At 41.2% G+C, this 20,403-nt stretch overlaps 2 protein-coding genes across 2 annotated transcripts; one reads left to right on the top strand and one right to left on the bottom strand.

The window, feature by feature from the left end:
• Positions 1 to 35: 35 nt before the first annotated feature.
• Positions 36 to 14,613, bottom strand: ppp1r12c (protein phosphatase 1, regulatory subunit 12C). The gene is made up of 20 exons (XM_084084951.1): positions 14,239 to 14,613; positions 13,510 to 13,690; positions 13,251 to 13,381; positions 12,474 to 12,592; positions 10,107 to 10,266; positions 9,177 to 9,321; positions 8,366 to 8,440; positions 7,589 to 7,668; positions 7,169 to 7,281; positions 6,472 to 6,539; positions 5,497 to 5,633; positions 4,689 to 4,776; positions 3,607 to 3,706; positions 2,943 to 3,058; positions 2,465 to 2,529; positions 2,324 to 2,363; positions 1,948 to 2,052; positions 1,151 to 1,201; positions 695 to 745; positions 36 to 539 (listed from the first exon to the last, which is right to left on the bottom strand). The coding sequence occupies exons 1-20, from the start codon at positions 14,466 to 14,468 to the stop codon at positions 453 to 455; spliced, it is 2,142 nt and encodes a 713-aa protein (XP_083941077.1). The 5' UTR covers positions 14,469 to 14,613; the 3' UTR covers positions 36 to 452.
• Positions 14,614 to 17,063: 2,450 nt separating this feature from the next.
• Positions 17,064 to 19,614, top strand: LOC311055599 (nicotinate-nucleotide pyrophosphorylase [carboxylating]-like; the record flags this gene model as incomplete). The annotated part of the gene is made up of 4 exons (XM_084071852.1): positions 17,064 to 17,316; positions 17,961 to 18,271; positions 19,164 to 19,295; positions 19,414 to 19,614. The coding sequence occupies 4 exons, from the start codon at positions 17,064 to 17,066 to the stop codon at positions 19,612 to 19,614; spliced, it is 897 nt and encodes a 298-aa protein (XP_083927978.1).
• Positions 19,615 to 20,403: the final 789 nt, after the last annotated feature.

Raw genomic sequence — 20,403 nt, 5'->3', positions numbered from 1 at the left:
TCCAACATTTTGGATCGGTGAAGACCTCTAGTGTGATCTCTACAACCTTACTGTACATGGCTTTATGTCTCTTGACACATAATTTTGTAAAATAATTAATAAGCGAAGCAAATAAAATATTCCAGTTAAAAAAAAAAGAGGAAAATAAACACATTAGAAAAAGAGACATGTGGAACCAAATCACCCTATAGTACCCTGTAAATCCACAGGAGGTGCAGTTCATCTTCTTATACAGTAGATACGCCAAAACAATAGGCAAACCACAGGCAAGTAACCCTGCAGCCCAGGTCTTACGACTTAACAACTATCTGGTCTCAAATATGCTATTGGTCTTCACTAAACAAATAGGCTGCTTTATGCTGGGGTTCTGTTACTGATACAAGCCTTGCGAGTTGGTCAAGAAATGAAATACTTTTAAAACACTTGCTCTCCTTTTGGAGGTTTTACGAGGTTCATTTGGAGAGTTTACTGATGACGCGAATGAGAGCTGCATTCTCATCTTTTAGCCTCTGGTTGTCTGATTTGAGGTCCACCACCACCTGCATAAGCAAAACACCACAGAATAACATACATTAGCTGGCTAGGTTCAACTACAAGACACTTGAATCAACAGTGGCTGTTTCAAACGTTAGTAAAATAGGAATTCAAACTTAGCCTATTGCAGCAGTCAGTACAGCCATTTTATCATGCCTACCTTCAGTTCATCCTCCAATTCCACTGCTTTCCTCTGGAGTGCCAACTTCTCCTGTGGAAGAAGTGTACATTTATTATTGTACGAGAAGCAAAGAAAGTGCTTGCAGCAATGACTCTTCCAACGGATCCAATATAGTTATTATCTAGCCACAAGCTCTTGTTAATAAATACTTTTCATTGGTTCAATATTTATAAAAACTACAGACACACTTGCACTTTCACTTTAGAAAATAGCAAAGTTCACAGCATGATGTGACGTGAGCTTGTAGATCGGCTATTTGTTTGTGTGACACTGTAGTATGATGAAGTAGAGCATTCATTTCCGAAGTAAATTCACGAAGTAGGGCATTAATTTACGAAAAAGTTAAAATAAGAGATACGAGGAGGGTTGTGCCCGACAGCAACGATAAGTTTAGGGTTGCTCCTCCCGGACCAAACACACAGAGACCGCACTTACAAATCGTTCCAGTTCCAGCAGGGCTGGCCTTTCAGTGTTCCTCTCTTGTCTCTGTCAGAGCAAGAGAAAGGAGAGAAGAGAGATATTGATATCCAGTTCAACAATTCTGTAACAAAATGACTCATTAAATCTCCTGGGATTCTTCATCTTACGAAATGACAAGGACAGAATGCAATGGGAATTGCATTCACCTAGTAGCCTTGTAATTCAACCCGTCTAATCAGGAACTATTTACAGTAGGCTTGGTTGAACAGAAAACCAGGAGAAGGGTCCCGAGGACCAGACTTGGGAACCACTGAGACCCTGGTAGGAGTAACCTTTAATTACTGGAGCATCTATGTTTCAAAGTTTAACACAGTGGTTCTCAAAGTGGGGTCCAGGGAGCCACAGGGGTCCTTGAGGGGGTTCCAGGGATAGCATCAATATAGCATCAAACCAGTTTAACCACTTTAACTCTATACATCGGAAAATAGCCAATCTCCAATATCACTACGCATCACAGTGCAATTGTGAGATTGTAGGTCAGACTTTTTTTATCTTAAACATTTTTGAAACATTCTAAACCCACAAATCTTGTATGTGGGTCCCTGGTAGAAAATATTTTCAGATGGGGGGTCTGTGGCCAAATACATATTTATTTGGGGGTCCTTGACATATTGTCACACATTTTCGAGAACCACTGGTTTAACATATACAACTCAGGTAATGCAGTTATTTTCACATTACTCAACAAAGTTCCTCCCTTGAATAATGTGCCACAGGGCCTAAACTGCAAAACAACATCAAACCTCCCCAACCTGTCGCAGTCTCTCCAGCTCGACTTTGTTCTGGCTGAGCAGCAACTCAGTCTCTTGCAGTTTGTCTTTGAGTGTGTCGTTCTCCTGCAGTACTGTTAGGTACAACTAGAGGGAGAGAAACAAGCAATTAAAAAAGGAGAACAACCTACTGTAGGTGAATACCTAATTGCAGTCTGATTGTGCTGTATTACAACAGTTACAGAGAACTGACAGGTATATCCCATTTTGTGTTTAGAGCTGGTTTGACAACATTCTTCTTTAAACGGGCAATAAACTAAGGCATTATCCACCATGCTGCCACGTATATGCCTTAGGACTGTTTTTGGAGAATGTGTGGACGTTGTTATGTGAGCGTCTGAACAGGTCTGACACATACCATTTTGTAGTCTTGTGATAAACCTCTGGTTTGAGTCTCACTGCAAAGTCACACAAACAATGAAAAAGAAAAAGCATAAATATGACACTGATTAACTATCAAAATAGACATGCTTTATTTTGGAATGTTGTTGACACTCACTTGGATGTGCGGTTAGTGAGTGTGTCATCTGCAGATGTCTCATTTGTGGGATCCTCGTCTTCATTCTATAACAAGATGATTTACGTTTAACCGTAGGGCTGTCACAATCATGACATTTTACTTGACGATTAATTGTCATACAAATAATTTGCGATTAATGATTTCATTGTGTTTTTGGCATGGAAACATATGAACAAAATGTTCATTTCTGTTTGCCTTTTAGGCTTTGTAAAGAAAAATTGCACAGGGCAGATATGACAAATAACTGTTATTTTTGGAAAATGTTTGAAAATGTATGAACGTTTTTCAACATGAAAACAATTATTTCAGTGGTTGCAACATTACAGAGGATAGCATGCATTTCAGATTAGCAAGGATCTGTCATACACAAACATGTAGGTTTAGCATATTTGACATCAAGCTACGTCTTCACACAGGACCATGTTATTTATCATGAACATTCCGTCTCATTTCTTACCTCTCCAGACAGTTGTGCTATCCCAGTGGAGCGTCTTTCTTTCCTTCCCCTCCGTTTTTCCCTCACTCCTAGCCTCGTCTCTCCCTCTGGCTCGATCTGTTTTACTGGGTCTGTATCTGAAACACAGGGGGACAGAAGAATGTCATCCCTGCAAAAGGTATACCATCAAATATATATTTCCATGGGATTTTCATTTTACTGAGAGTGAGGTTTTTCTTTCCGATCTACACCAAATGTCTTTACGCAAAATTGCTGATCTACAAGCCTGCAACAACGCATTGCAACGCAACGTGTTGTGAGCTTGTACGTTTTTTTTGGTGAATATTGCCACCAGAATAAGGATGCAGGGGTTCAAGTGGTTACGGAATGACAACCAAACCAAGACTGACAAAAAATGTTTTTATCTCAAAATCTGCTGACAGCACAGAGGTAAAGCTGTGTTTCCTAAAGACTACTCTGAGAAACACTCCACCCAAAATGCTTTCACTGCCTATATTCACATGGCCACAAAAAAAGGTTCAAGATAGGTAGCAACAGGTCGCTGCTATACAGTTTGGCTGGTAAAACAGTGCATATAACCACTGAACTGTAGAATCCACCCAGTGCTTTGGCAGCTATGCAAAAAAAAAAAGTTTCCTGCAGAGCAACACATTTTTTCGCTCACCTCTCTCGGCAGGGGTGATCGTGACCATGGGGCTGACAGGCTGGATGGCAGCTTTAACCACACACTTCTCTGCTTCTTTCAGGTCTGTCAGAGTCACGCCCTGTGTGAAGAGGAAGCAACAACACAACACTGTAACCCACAAGCCTCATTTCTAGCAGGCGCCGTCTTTCTTTGGTCAGCATACGCTTGCAGATAGTAGCCTGGGCCTCGGAAACTCTATCAAAAATAACTGTGGGAATACTTTTAAGAATAATATTGAGAGAATATTTTTAGTGTCAATGTATCTTTCATCAATATAATGGATAATTAATTATACGTGAAAGATCACCTACTCTCACATGTCTCTGTTGCTTCCCCTTTAACTGTGAACTTGGTATTCATATCGGCAGTGTTTCGTTAGAGGGGGGGCAGGTGTGTCCATGATGAACCATAGTGTTTGTGGAGATATTTGGTTATTTCTTCCATTTTACTTCATACCCGTTTCATTTCATTTGTTTTCACTGTTTAACGGTGTAGTTCATGCATTCATATAGTCTATTATCTATCTATCTCTCTAGCTATCTATATAGTATAGTATATAGTATTTTACCACAAGTACATTTTCACATGTTCTGTAAGTACGACACATTTAAAAGTACTATCATCATTACTAGGCCTGTCTCCGAATAAGGATTTGTATAGTCGAATCTGAAAGGCGACTAATTGCCAATAGTCGACTGGCAGTCGACAAATGCAACACCCAATCAGACTGATAAGACTGCCAATCTCTCAGTCAAATCATGCAAAAAATATGTTATGCAATAGAGGAACATTCCATTTGGGCTGTAGGGGTGCTTAGTGTCTGATTTGACACTAAGCTTGGTTTCTCCCAATAAATCATGATGTATATCCTATTTTTGGCAAACTATTAGTTAATTAATATAACAAAACTAGGCCAATCTCTCAGTCGAAAATTATAAAATTGAAAAACCCCTTTTTCATTTATTTTTTCATTATTCGACTAAGAGATTGGCAGTCGACTCAGACACCCCTCGACTGATTAGTCGACTATTCAAATAATCGAGGTCAGGCCTAATCATTACCTGCGTAGAGCGCCGAGACTGACGCATTAGGCGAGAGCGAGCTTTCCTCTGAGACTCTGACTCCTCGTCTCTGACAGGAGCTTGGAACCTGCAAGAGTAAACGCCCATTCAATATACACAAACCACGTAAAACCCAATGCAACAACCAACCACAATCCTTAAATGCATGCCGTAACAGGTACAGCTCAGCTGGTAACAACTAACTTCAAGGTATCATGCAAACACTCGAATAACAGCTACACAATGGTTTGAGGAGTGTCAACAATGCTAATGCAGATATTTTTGCGCTAATTTCAAGTGTTTGCTGGCACAGAATCCCCATGCTGGCAGCAGTGTTGATTTTGACAGCGCATTTTGATTCATCCGAAATGTTTTTGTTCTTGTCTAGTTTTAGTCGACTAAATATCATAACATTTTAGTCGACTAAATCGACAGTTGATTTAGTCGACTAAAATGTATTTTTGCGGGCCCTGATGGCGTTGTGATCCCTGATTTTACACTTGGTTGCATGCTGAAAATAGCAGATCTACAAGCCCACAACGGGTCGCAGTGCGACGCGTTGTGAGCTTGTAGATCTGCTATTTTCAGAGCACAACCAAACACAAAATGACTTCGTCTTTTAGTTCTACTGCATCTCTTCTCCACCAGCCCTTCCCTATAACATTTTAGTCTATTTTTTATTCGTTGATGAAATTGTCAATATATTTAGTCTTAGTTTTAGTCATAGCGTATTTTTTATTTAGTTTTTATTTGGTTTTCGTCAGTGAAAAAAGGTAGTCGACAAACATTCCTGAGCGATGTATCTTACTTGCGTCTGTCCGTGTTGGGGTTGTTGGGGCTCTCGGCCGTGGCATCCCTCCTCTGAGGAGTGGGCTGGACTCGGGCTGTGGGAGTGGTTTTGTCCTGCTCCTTCTCCTCCTCCTCATCTTCTTTCTCTGCAGGGGTCTAGAAGGGAAAGGAAGGTGGGGTGGGGGGTTCATTGGTCAAGTATACCTGGCATTTGACCTCTGCACTTAACTCATCCTAACTGTATTATGAGCAGTGGTCAGCTATTGAACAGCACTTGGGGACAAGTCGGCGGTTCCAACCCTTTCGACACAATGCCAGGATTCCCAGATTGGGAGGCTCTACCTCCCAACCATAGAACCCATACCAGGTGAGAGAAAACAGCTCCTGATATTCTGGGGGGAATCTCTTATATGGTATTTGATTGGTGGGGTTTGCAGCATTAAGGACAGTGATGTAAAATCATTATAAAGTTGTAAATCGTTTTGGGAGTTTGTCAGTTCTTTTTAAGAATCAGGAGCAAGTGGTTCGATTTGAATCAAAACAACTTATTTTCTGTCAACGGCTCTGTCCCAGATACTTTATCAGGGTTTGTGAATCATGAGGTACACGTATGTAGGAACCGTTCAATGAGGAGATTGTGTGAACATCTTAAACCTGTATTTAGGACAGGTGCTGGATAAAAATGCCGAAATCAAAGAGAGGTAAAATATCCGCACACAGAGTTATAGATCCCCAAAAAAACATATTAAAAGGGCAACATTACGACCATATAGGTCTTCATCTGGCAAATTATATGTAGGATGCCCCACATTACCATCTGCATTTTCACTGTGATGAAGAAACAGATAAGATTATTTTGGTGGGTATTGGTTGCTTGTAAAAGATCCGACTCTAATCGAGACAGTGCCTGTTACACAAAACGGTGAAAAGGTACTAAGAAATTAATGGGTTCCTACACCAACCTAAGTTGGGTGTGATGCGTGAGACTTTTTACCTTATTAGAAGGACTGACAGGGTCTGTGGAGATGCTTTCACTATCTGGACTGGACACAGCTGAATTTTCTGGGAACACAAAAAAAGCATCCTTTTAGATGAAAAACTATGAACTGAAGTTAAGGATAATGTAAGATCAGTTGTGGTCAGCAGGGCTGTATATAGTCTCACGTAGCCAGACAACTATTCCACACTCTCTGAATGCTATATAGAGTCTGGAACTACAACTCCCAAAATCCGAGAGAGGAAACTGGCACTTCCGTTCACGAAAATATAAAATCTCTTTACACTTTACTTTTTAATTTCCATGTCTGCTAAGCAGCAAGCTATGTATACTTAGATGATTTGACTGTTAAGACGAAACGGAAATGGAGAGGAGGCTCCACATCCGGTTTATATTCTAATCATGATCAGAGCTTCCGAGTCCCAGACTGTATGCCGGAAACATTTGAAAATTGTGGGAGGCAACAGTCTGGCCACGCGAGACTAGGCTGTATATGGAGAAAATATGTCCGATAAACCTGTTGGATATGGCGATATGAGATGCGAACACTAAAGATTTATTTTAAGTGTACAATTTCAGTGCTGATAGATATCGCAGGAATTTGTTATACGTTTGCTTTGGAAATTCGTATCACAAAGAAGATGAAAGCATAATGCTCTGGGTGGTCAGACATAATGTCAATGTCTGGTTTTACCAGGGCTGCTCTCTCGCTCCTCGTTTAGCTCCAGACCTCCTGAAACGCCCCTCTCTTTAGATTGGTCTTGCACGGTCATCTTGTCCTTGCTGCTCATCCTACACACTGAGCTCCTGGAATGAACAAACAAAGTAAGGACAGTTCTTGTGAAGATGGACTTTGTTTCGTTATCAAAGGGTATAATCGTCTATGGCATTTATTATCAAACGGCTCCATCACACTATGCATCAACAGTTGCCTTTATAAACCAATAAGCCACTCACAGCGTGGTCATTCTTCTCTGTGATTATTTTAGACTACTGTAGCAAAGCATACACAAAGATAACCATGACAGACGGGAAATCTCAACAGAGAATTGAGTAATTGACGCTTTGCATTCCTGTCTGCCTTCAGGACAGAGGACATATTATAGACACTGACCTCCGCCGTTTGTTTTGTGCATTTGCAGCAGTAGAGCCTGGGGGAGTTTGTCTGTCAATGATGGACTGCTCTTTTCGCCACTGTAGAGAAACACACAGATGACGATTATAAAAACAAAGTACAGCACAGTACACAGTACAGCAGAGGCTCTGACTAACAGAAGGCATAGTATGACAGACATTAGCAGTATTATGACTTAACCCATTAAGACCGGAGAAGCATCCGTGTCATTTTAGATTTCTTTGGGCTATTCAAAGAAATCTAAAATTGGCTATTCAAATAGCAGATCTACAAGCTCATAGCGCGGCACAGAGTGCTGCGCTATGAATTTGTAAATCTGCTATTTAAAAAAATAAAAATGTAACTCAAATCTTTGCTTCTGGGGGGATTTTACAAATGTCTTCTAAATCCTGGTTTATTTTTTTAATGTTGCTATAATCAGTGGTTTTCAAACTGTTTCATGTCAAGGACCCCCAAAATGATAAGAATTTTGGCCGCGGACCCCCATCTCAAAATAATTTGTTCCAGGGACCTCCCAGAAGTTGTAAAAGAGTTAAAAATGTACACTACAGAAAAAAAGATATTCAAAGATTTGCACACATCTTCACGATTAAAAAAAAAAATAGCAGATCTACCAGCTCATAGCGCGGCACCGTAGATCTGCTATTTTTGAATAGCCCAAATAAATCTTAAAATGACACAGATGAAGTTCTCGGTCTGAAAGGCTTAAGAGCAAAATGGCCACCGTGTGAAGAATATGGTAAAATGAAATCTCACGCAGGCTTGTTTTTGGGACAGCTCCTCCAGCAGTGACTCAACACTTTCATCGGCCACGTCGAACGGCGTCTGACCCTGCATAAGCCATAATGTAAAAGTAACAAGATTAAAGTAACAACAGGAAAGTCTAAATAAGAAAAACAAACTCTGTAAAACATTTGATCGATGAGTACATTTTACAAAGTGAGGCATGCATCAGTGTTGATTTTGACAGCAAATTTTGATTTCGTTTTAGTCATAGTCTTTTGAATAAAATTCCATTTAGCTTTAGTCATATTTTAGTCATCCGAAATGTTTTAGTTTTTGTCTAGTTTTAGTCGACTAAATATCATAAGGTTATAGTCGACTAAATCTACAGTTGATTTAGTCGACAAAAATCTATTTTGGTGGTGCCTTGATGGCGTCATAATGGCTGATTTTACACTTTGTTGCGCCTGAAAATAGCAGATCTACAAGCTCACAACGCGTCGCAGCGCGACGCGTTGTGAGCTTGTAGATCTGCTATTTTCAGAGCGCAACCAAGCATAAAATGACTTGTCTTTTAGTTCTAGTGGATCTCTTCTCCACTAGTCCCTCACTAACATTTCAGTCTACGGTAGTTTTTATTTGTTGACGAAATTGTCAACATATTTAGTCATAGTTTTTGTCATCATAGCTTCGTTTTTTATTATTTTATTTCATTATTTAGTTTTTATTTTGTTTTCGTCAGTGAAAAAGGGTAGTCGACGATAGTTTTAGTCGACAAAAGCAACACTGGCATGCATATATATCGTGTGCATAACAACAGGAGGATCTCTCCCGTCTGGCTCACCGCGTTACTGCGGGCTTCCATGTTGCACAGTTGTTCAGCCAGTATACAACAGGCCTCCCCCTGTCCCCAGTGTGCGGCCGCGTGGAGAGGCGTCCAACCATCGCAGTCTATGGCGGACGCATCCAGCCCGCACTGGCACAACAATCTGCAAAGGCGCCGCACCAGAACGCCAACAACAAAGAGGATCAGGAACTGAATCAAACAGTAAGTACAGTAATAGCATGTGGTCCACATGGTACAATGGAAGGTGGCACATAAAAGGGAAGTTAACTCCCCACTCTTGGCAATAATAATAATACAAAACTATATATTATATAACGTAAAGAAAAGTGTCCCACACAAAAAAATATATCTTCCCTCCACACTATGAAGAGACTCAGAGACAGTGGTGGAAAAAGTACTCACATTTTGTACTTAAGTGAAAGTATCAATACTGCAATGTAGAATCACTCTGTTGCAAGTAAATGTCCGGTATTCAAAATGTACTTGAGTAAAAGTACAAAAGTATTCGTATTAAAATATACTTAAGTACTTTAAGTAAAAGTACTCATTTTGCAGATTGTCCCATTTCACAAGTTTCCAAATGTATGAAAATGCTTTGAAAATAGCAGATCTACAAGCTCACAACGCGTCGTTGTGAGCTTGTAGATCGGCTATTTTCAAATAGCCTAAGTATGCATAGGGCTGAAGCAGTTATGTATGTTTTGTAATGATAATCAAAATCTACAAAGTAACTAGTAACTAAAGTTTTCAAATAATTGTAATGGAGTAAAAGTACAATATTTTCCTCTGAAATGTAGTGGAGTAGAAGTAACAGTATTGACATTTTGAAGTACTCCAGTGAAGTTAAAGTACCTCAAAATGTTACTTAAGTACAGCACTCGAGTAAATGTACTTAGTTACTTTACACCACTGCTCAGTGATACTCACTTGATAGCCTCGAGGTAGCCCTTGGCTGCGGCCACATGCAGTGGGGTGGCCCCTGTTTTGGGGTGTCTTAGCTCCTTAGGTAGGCCCTCTGTCAGCCAGGACCGTGCGTCTCTCATGATTTGCTCCTCTTCTAATCGCTTTGCTGCCTCCAAATCCACACCTTTATACAAACAAACAAAAAAAAAGGTTGAAAGATGTGCAGCCCTGTAAGTAGTTGGTTAAACAGGATATTTCTCATGGGCTTTACATGATTAAGCAGGATATTTATCATGGGCTTTACATGATTAATACAATACGGGGAAGTTTAGAACTAATTAGTAAAACCTTGAATGATGCAACTATGAGTATCGCCCTTCCCTTTCTCAGTTCCTCAGTGTCTTTTGAGGAACTTAGTGGATAGCAGAGAGGCCTTCTGGGTGAATCGGAAGGTCACTGGTTTGATCCTTGGCTTGCCCAGTCAATGTGTTGAAGTGTCCCTGAGCGAGCACACACTTCACCCCCCCCCCCCCCCTTCACCCTAGCCCTACTCGTAAAGTGCCCTCCAGGACGCAGGGCCCTACCAAACAGAGCTGTAGGGGTAAGGGTTTAAACTGGAAACTTCTAAACTTCACCATTCCAGTCTACCCCAGTAGCTGTTATATTAAATATATTATTTTGTGTGTGCGCGCGCGTGCGTGCGTGTGAGTTTGTGTACAATACATAAGGAACACCTAACGTGTTCTTTGATCAGTGACATTTAACAAATAAAGAAGGTGATGGTGAAATTATAACATGGTTATTATCACAATTGTTTTTGCAAGCTAATACGAGTTAGCTTGTTTTCTACTCTGAATTGTAGCCTGGTTTGTTCTGGAGTCTCTATTAATACCTGTTGCTCACTACCATAATAAATATTACAGTGACAAATTTGACCAAATTTGCAGGACAGAAGACAAGACTAAGCAAATAACCAGGAAGTAGGCTACTGTATGTTTACACATTGGATATTTCAATATCTCCGTTTCACAACTGTGTGCTTAATTACATACATTAATTTGCATCCACATTAAACTAAACTTCAGTCAGCAGTCTGAGTCTGCACCTTCAAACGAAGGGGTGATTGAAGGGCTAGATGCACCCTACCCCTCGATGCACAAAAGTAACGGACACCCTACTCTACGCGTGAACGTGCAAAACGGAGGGTTAGGTCCTACGCACAGGCACGTATTGGGATTGTCCCTTAATCCCCAACTGCATATACTGCTGCATATACTGTACCTGAATTTCAGGTATATGCAAATGACAAAAAATACCCCCGCAACAACTAAATGGGACACGATTATAATTCATTATTATTTCGTGGGTAACCAGTTTCCACATAGAGGAAGCCAACTTCCTCTATGTCTATGACTATATGTCATGAACACATGACATATAGTGAACTTTATTTCATGTAACCACTTGATGTTGACCTAAATAATGACATGCCCAACATAGGGACACCAGGTTGAAAGTGGAATTCATTATTATTTTGTGGGTAACCAGTTTTCACATAGAGGAAGCCAACTTCTTCTATGACTATATGTCATGAACACATGACATAGTGAGCTTTATTTCATGTAACCACTTGATGTTGACCTAAATAAGTACATGCCCAACATAGGGACGCCAGGTTGAAAGTGGAAAGTTGTGAGGCACCAATCAGGGCCCAGTATGCACATGTGGGGCGGGTTTATCACCCGAAGCATTTTTTTTTAAATCAGCCCCCTGGAAATGCAGGTTCCACACAGAGACTCCAGTCCAGACATATATCTGCACAGTGATATTAGGCATACTTCCAGATACCGATGTCGGCAAAAAGTCTAATAATAATGGCCAATATATCGGTCAAACCAATATATCCATCTGGCTCTAGTGCCAATATCTTGTCACTCAGTTAGAACCCCATTACACTCAACAAAAACGTCAGCACTGTTACAAAGATCCAGACCAGATGGGTCTTTTCTGTTCCTTTCTACTCTGTGACATTTCATTCCCTCCACCTGTTTGTTTAGCACTCGGATGCGTCCGTTCCTGCATCTGTGTGTCTAGGTTGAGGCACATTTGTATTTCAACACTGCACATTACAAAATGTTATGTCAACACAACATATTAACATATTTATAAAAGACAAAAAGCACACATAGACATTATGGTTGTTACCCTAAAGTCAATCTGGGAACCCATCGGCAAAAAAACAATAAATAAATTAAATTAAATTCCTTTGAATTTGCTGCGGAGCTCTGAATCCGTCTCGAGAGATTACCCGAAAGTAAGACACATAGAAGAGTTGGAAATGACATATCCTTTCAAAGACTGGGTTCGGTTGTCATAGTACAGTATACTCACCCTGTCTAAGTGTATATTCCTGAAGGAGGGATTCAGTGGCCTCGTCCTCGGCTATATCAAGGGGGACGTCACCATCACAGTTCACAGCAGAGAGAGATGCACCCTGCTGCAAAAGGAAACTGACATACCCACAGCGGGTCGATTTTAAAGGACCCTGTCCACAGCAATGCTTGCAGAGATTAGTTTATATTCACAAGAGCAAATGGTGATCTCTGAAATAGCTGTTTAACATATAGAAACCAGGAAGGCATCTGTGTCATTTTATGATTTTTGGGTTGGCTATTCAAAAAATAGCAGATATGCAAGCTCACAGGGCGCCACTTCGTGCCACGCGGCGAGCTTGTACACGCTGCAAGCTATTTTTGAAACAAATGTGAAAAATCTTGAAAGAGCGAGAGAGCTACTGGTTTAGAAGGCATTTGTAGAATCGGCCTTAGGTCATAATGGGTTACATTTGAAGCTGAGATGTGGCAAACTATGATTATCCAGAGATAAAAATAAAAAAAGATGTAAAAAAATCTAAGAAAAGAAAGGTGCATAAAATTGCAACAGCTCTGCATTCGTGTGTGACTGTGTGTGGTAATACGTTTCGGGCTTTAGCCAAACATGTTGTCTTGGGAGGACAACGCATGGGACAACAATGTTATTATTGTGGCGTGTAGACAACATTGCCACCCACACGCTGCATAATCACGTCATCACAGTGGTGATGACAACTCTGCTAGCACAGAGCACTTAGGCTACTGTGTTCTGAAGAACCGTAGCTAAGCTACATACTCTGTAATGTCCAGGTTTCCGCAGGAGGCTGCAACGTGCAGTGGCGTCCATCCCTCACTGTCCACCTGGTTCACGTTGGCACCTTGCCCCAAAAGAAACGACACCATCTCCATACTGCCATCTATACAAGCCTATGAATAGTGGAGGGTGAGGAAAATAACAACATCAGCATAGCTACCTAAACCTACTAGCGTACAATGATGCATTTCACTATGTAGACAATAGCACACACTACGGACATTCAACCGACCAGCCTCACCTGATGAAGGGCAGTGATGCCATCGGCGTTGGCACAGTTGATGATCTCTATGCCATCCTCGCCGCCAGTGTTATTCTTGTTGGTCTCCCTGGCTTCTTTCAGCATCTCCTGGGCCTCCTCCGTGTCACCGCTGGCACAGGCTGCAAGGAACTCAGCAGCCCTGTCGAACCTCACTTTTCTCCTTAACAAACAAAATCAGATGCAGCACACCTCATTTAGTGGCATAATCTAATAATATAAACTGCTGCTACCACTGCTGCTGCTGCTGCTACACAGTAAAATCCTCAGTGTTGATGTGCATCCATTTCTAACTCCCCAGAGTGTGCAGGACCTAACCAAATGGACCAAACCAAATGCCAGGTCATTGTTGACCTGGCATCCCTATAGTGTGTTTACTTCCAATGTACAGATTATAGATTTTTGGGGTATTCTACTGTTTAGACTGATGATAGGTTCTTGGTTTACATTTCTAGGCATTTGATGTATTACCTTGTGTTGTCCTTGCTTATTGTACGTCTGCTAAATGCCTACATTGTAAATAATAAGCTGCTACTGCTGCTACAACACACTAAAATCCTCAGTGTTGATGTGTGTATCCATTTCTAACTCCCGAGAGTGTACACACTACAGAACCTAACCAAATGGACCCGTACAAAAGGGTCCATTATATATACCGTACTACACTCTCGGGAGTTAGATTAATTATTATTAAATCTTGATTGTGTATACCGTCTCTTGGAGAGATGCCCGCTCGGCCCAGTGGGTTCTTCTCCTCCTCCATCGACAACAGACTGGTCCCCTCCTGCTCCTCCTGGCCGCTGGTCGCTGTTTACGGCCTCCGGCTCAGCCTCCTCCTCGCCCCGCCATCTCCGCTTGGGCACCGCCGGCGCTTTGTCGGTGCTCGAGCCGACCCAGCGCTTCAGCTGCTCGCGCCGCTTGGCCTTCGCAGAGTCCCCCATTATGTTGTTGTTGTTCCCCGCCGAGGGAGAGGGAAGGAGGACCGCGGTTAGTATGTCAAAATGAAAGGTAATAATATATCGCAAGGAAAAGACACACCCTCCATGTGTACACTTCCACTTCCTTGTTCTCTTTGCGTTCAGTTGGGTTCGGCGTTGCCAGGTTTTGGGAGGAAAAACAAGCCCAAATGAAAACAAGCCCGAATGAAAACAAGCCCAGAGGAAGCGAGCCCCATTCGCCCTTTAAAGGGACATTTCGCCGATTTTGCATCAAACCCCTATTTCTATCTAGGTCTAGGACCCATAAACATGATCCTGTTGTGTTTTTTGTGTTTTATCTGTATTTCTTTTTATCCATATCCTCAGAGACTATGAGTCATTTGACTCATAGTCTCTCTTTATCTCACCTTATTTCCTGACTACAATGTAGACCACACCCCCAGCCTCCCCTCCCCACAAGGAAGGGCATTATGGTCATTGTAGTAATGCAGCAGTCCAGTCAAACCCTAGTCAAACACACATACTTCTATATTTTTCTGGCCATAGGGAGCAAATTTCAAAATGTTCTACTGTTATCTACTACAAATATTATTAACATTGAGTGACTGTAAGTTCTTCCAGGGGTGAAATGCTCCTTTAAACATAGTCATAGACATACGTTGGCTATTTGAAAATAGCCGATCTATAAGCTCACAGCGTGTCGCGATGCGACGCGCTGTGAGCTTGTAGATCTGCTTTTTTCACACAAAAAAAATAATAATAATCTTGAAGACATTTTGAAAAATGTGGAATATTTTTTGTAACATTTTAACAACACAAATCTTGTAAGGGGGTCATCATAACATATTTCATCTACACCGGTCCGTAGACAAATACATTTTAATGTGGGGGTCCTTCACTTGAAAATGTTTGAGAAACACTGGTTTAAACAACATTAGGAAACGACCAAAGCAACAACTACACTTTAGAAACAAGCCGAAATAAGTAACAACTACACTTTAGAGACAAGCCCAAACAACCGCAACCCGCAACTACCAATATTTTCAAGCAACTTTACAGAAAAACAAAACCAAGTCGCTTATAATAAGCCGACGTGGCAACACTGGTTGCGTTCGAGGTCGTCCAGAACGCGCAGGGCTGCGCAGTGTTTTGTCTGACGTCACCCCCCCCCCCTCTTTTCCTTTGACAGATCCTGTGTGGCAAAAAAATTATACGGTCCTTCTTTTAATTTGAGCTAAATATCAAATCCAATCCAGTAGACAGTTTTTAAGGAAAATTATTATTATTATTATATTTTGAGTTTTGTATACTGCAGAGCATTGCATGAATCCTATTGTCCTGAAGAAAGACGAATGCAATATTTAATTGAGCAATTGTGTAACCTTCTTATTTCCTGTGGTTCTCTTGCAGTAATATTAGCTAAGTACATTTTTCAGTTAATAAAAAAAAAACACCACCACCACCATAAACGCGCGCGCACACACACACGCACACGCACACACGCGCGCACACACACACACACACACACACACACACACACACACACACACACACACACACACACACACACACACACCAGCGCCTGCTGCCTGGGTGACAAACAAAAGTCATGTGGTCAATCAATGTTTAGGTTACACACACACACACACACACACACACACACACACACACACACACACACACACACCACAGTCCAAACAATGTTTAGGTCAAATTCCACATTGCTACAGTTGCTCAGTGCTTATTGTGCCTCATATTATATAGGCTTCACCTCATTCACAACAACAGATACGTTTATTTTGTTTTGCTTAACTTTATTTTGGTGGTACTACGAAAAGTGAGTAGGCTTATATAGTAGATAGCTTTTGGATTTTGGATTAGCTTCTGAATATGTGTTTAAAAAAACAATGTGTGTGTGGCAATTTCAGTAACAGAACTTCAACACACAGTGCAGTGTTGGGTCAATCAACCAGTAGGCCTATATGTTTTGTACTTTTTGAATACGTTTTTATACATGGGGAAATAGCTTATTATATGTGGCGTATAGAGAGAATATAGCCTACTGAAATATGTATTCAGACATGGGCAAACTTCATAGACACAATTGCAGTACAGTAGGGCTATTGCAAAAGCATTTAGACACAAATTATATACAAATAAATATTGGGCAATGGGGTTTTGCTTTGGTGGCAGCAGCAATATTGCCTCTACTACTTGCACCCCAGAGAACTGTAGCATTTAAAAAGTTATTTATTTTCTGCCGTTCCATGTTGTTGTTGTTGTTGTTGTTGTTGTTGTTGTTGTCTACTTGTCTTGCTTATGTGTGTGGTGCTTAATTCCTGAACAAGCAGTCTTCCTGGTAGCCTTTTTTTTTTGCTGATAATATAGCCTACCAGGCTCATCCATTTGTTATTGCTAATGCAAGTTTAAAATAAGAATATTAAATAGCATAATTCTGCAACATACAACAAAATGCCAATTTAAGATTTAATTTGAAAGGTTTTGAAAGCATCACCTGATCTGAGATATCTGAGATGTATTACACATGTTTTTCTTCTTCAGAAAATAACATCACCTCTTCCTATCACACAATTCAAGATGGCTCAGCCCAGACACGAAGCAATGCACTCAATCCCACCCCTGACTCTGAGCCGACTGGCACGGGAGTGGCTGATGGAGGATACGCCAAACTTTGACCCCGCAGGTGTCTGTGTGGGGTCCCAAGAAGTTGAGGCTACGTTGTTCTGTAAATCCCCACGCAGCGTGCTGGCAGGAAGTCCCTTCTTCACGGCAGTCTTTACTGAGGTCGGCTGCGTGGTGGAATGGCTGTACCAAGACGGCTCTGAGTTAGGTGGGCATTGAAAGGTTATACTGTATACAGCAGTGGTTCTCAACCTGTGGGTCGGCCCCTACATGATTTCGGGGGTGTCCCCAGATGACAGAAAAGTGACAATTTAATTATAATTTGTTTTAAGAAAAAAAGAAAGAAAGAAAAGAAAAAGACCATTACTGCATCAACACTTTTATGCAATAAAAACTGGTAAGAAAGAAGCACAAATGCCTCGCAATGCAAGGTGTTGTGAGCTTGTAGATCGTCTATTTTCACAATATTTAGGAACTGAGTCAAACTAAATGTAATGCCTCAACTCCTACAATTCCAAGTGCTTGTTTAATTTAGGGATAACTGTGTTCCAGGCAGCACAACTGTACAGGAGCTGTGCATGCTGGCACACTGTAGGCCTACATCTAAATAAAACACAATTAATGTTACCCTCAGCTGACAGTCACCTGCCTTCCCCTTTTCTATTTGATTTATATCATCAGTCAAACTGATAATAATATGTGTATCTCACAAGATGAAACATACAGTTTGGCCATGACAATCTCTTGAATGAAGCTTCATACTTTGTTGCTTGCCGAACATAACAGATTTTCAATTGAAAATATATAGTTTTATATTGTACACACGTTAAGCTTTAAGTTTACTACCACCAGGTCCAGATGCTATCACACCCACCGCTACAGTCAGAGGCCCAGCACGGTGTGTCCTCCTGGGTGAGAGGCCAGCCCTCAACTGCCTGGCCCGGGCTTCAGGTATAGCCACTCGCTGTTCTCAGCTCCAGAGGACGGCCACAGCAGCAGGATGGCATGGAGAGGTGGCTGGTACACGCAAGACCACCCCAGGCTTCCGTCTAGTAGAGAAGTACGCCATGCTGGTTGGTGGTGCGTCCATGCACAGGCAGGATCTGAGTGGAATGGTGATGCTGAAAGATAACCATGTCTGGGCATCAGGAAGTATCACAAAGGTGCCTCAAGTTGCAACCATACTGGTTTTAATGCAAGCCCTATTTTATACTTTGTTGTGTGACGGTGTCATGTAGAAATAGCTCAAATAGCCGACTTGTAGATCTGCTATTTTTTATATTATTTGGAGAATTTAGAATTTCTTGAAGAATTTGAACATTTTCACCGATAATGACATGGCCAAAACAGGAACACTGGTTAGGTTACAATGAAAAGGCTGAGACATACTAATATCACATTAACTCATTCCCTGCCTAGAACGACTAAAACGACTTCTGTCCCATAAGCCATGCCTGCCTAGAACGACTAAAACGACTTTTAAAAAAATTAAAAACTTTTTTTTTTTTTACTTTTGTTTTTTCTAAATTTGACCCAAAGACCAAGGAGATATGATTTTTCGAAGATCTAGACTCCCATCCACTTCCTTGTTAACTTAAAACTTAAAAATGCTGTATCTCGGCTCCTGAGTACTTTTTTTTTTCAATGAAAAATCTTGGCAGTGGGCAAACGCGGCCAGAAATAATTCAGGCAGTGAATGAGTTGTTAAGTGCTAGATATTTGACTTTTCAAAATTATTTTGCAAACAATTCACATCTGTAATTCAAGCCATCTGACATAAAAAATGTATGGGACATAGGCCACCCACAGTGGATTTTCATTTACTATCAAAGTTCACCATCACAAATCATTCATGCGTGACACATTTCACAACAGCTCCTAAGGAAGTACATTTCCTCTGAATGTTGCAATGAGATGTTTTTTGCAGACCTATATGTGCAGTAGGAAATCCTGAGTGTCAATTTATCTCTGAGAATGTTATCTCTGAGGGTGGTGTGTTGGCTGCATGACATTTGAGATTAAGATTGAATTGACAAGAGTGTGTTCATCCACTAGGCTGTGAAGGCTGTCCGTTCAGTGTGTGGCTTCAGCAGTAAGATTGAAGTGGAGTGCTGCTCCTGGGAGGAAGGCAGTGAGGCGGCAAAGGCAGGAGCAGAAATCGTTATGCTGGATAACTTTAAACCTCAGGTAAAAAAATGGATGCCAGACTCTGTTTTGATGAATTCTACTCATTGCTCATTCTTATTCTTTTCTCTTTTCTTCCCTATACGTCCCCACCTCATTTCAACCCCTCTCCCCTTTTCAGGAGCTCCACACAGCAGCCAGTGTGTTGAAGGGGGAGTTCCCAACTTTGTTAATAGAGGCAAGTGGAGGCGTGACTCCAGAGAACCTATCTGACTATTTCTCCCCCCATGTGGACATAATTTCCCTGGGCTGCATAACGCAAGGTTGCCCCATCGTGGACTTCTCTCTTAAGGTCCGAAAGCCTGTTGTCAGTCAAGTCTAAATGACTGACTGAGGGCAAAAGGGAAGGGAAAGTATCCTCTACGTTGTTTGGGGTGGGGGGGTGGGGGGGGTTAAGTCTGCAAACATGTTTGCTGGAAGTGAAATCCGATTGCAAACAGTCCTGCAGGAAACACCAAAGCGATTGAGTTTGGTTGACTTGGTTTCTCCTGTGCAGCTCTACTGTTTGTGTTACTGTTCAATGTGTCTGTAAATGTGTAAAGAATCATGTATACACTCAGCATAGGACATTTTGGAGCAGAGGCCAGGTAAAAGAATAAGTAGGGTAAACCAATTGCAAAACAATATAGAGATAAAAAATGTATGAGCACAATCTTGGTGGTAAAGCCTAACACTAAATCATATATTGTATATGAAGTTATATGATTGAGGGGCCCCATTCATACAGATCGGGGGTGGATAACAGGGAACTTGTTTTACGGATATCTACCCACAGAGTTGAAGTGTCCATATTGCATGGAGTAGCATACTCAGCCCTTCTAAAGTCCTAGATAGATAAACTGAAGGGATAAACATTTACTTAAAATACTTACTTACTTAAAAAAGTACATATATGTTATCATGATGGTTTCTGTCTTTTGTCATCTTCCCCAGGACATTTTTTGTGTTATCCTTTAAGCCTTAATGTCTGACTGTACCTCGTGCTGTTTACATTTCTGACTAATAAAGTATTCAATCAATCTTCAAAGAGAATGTTTATGCCATAGTTAAGAACTGTGACATTTCACGCGAAGGCTCTCTGGCTAGGGCCCTCTGAGATCTTGGGGCCCTG

The sequence above is a fragment of the Gymnoscopelus microlampas genome (genome assembly GCF_963454915.1).
Source record: "Gymnoscopelus microlampas genome assembly, chromosome: 2".
Classification (NCBI taxonomy): Eukaryota; Metazoa; Chordata; class Actinopteri; order Myctophiformes; family Myctophidae; genus Gymnoscopelus; species Gymnoscopelus microlampas.
This window is presented reverse-complemented; position numbering and strand designations above follow the sequence as displayed.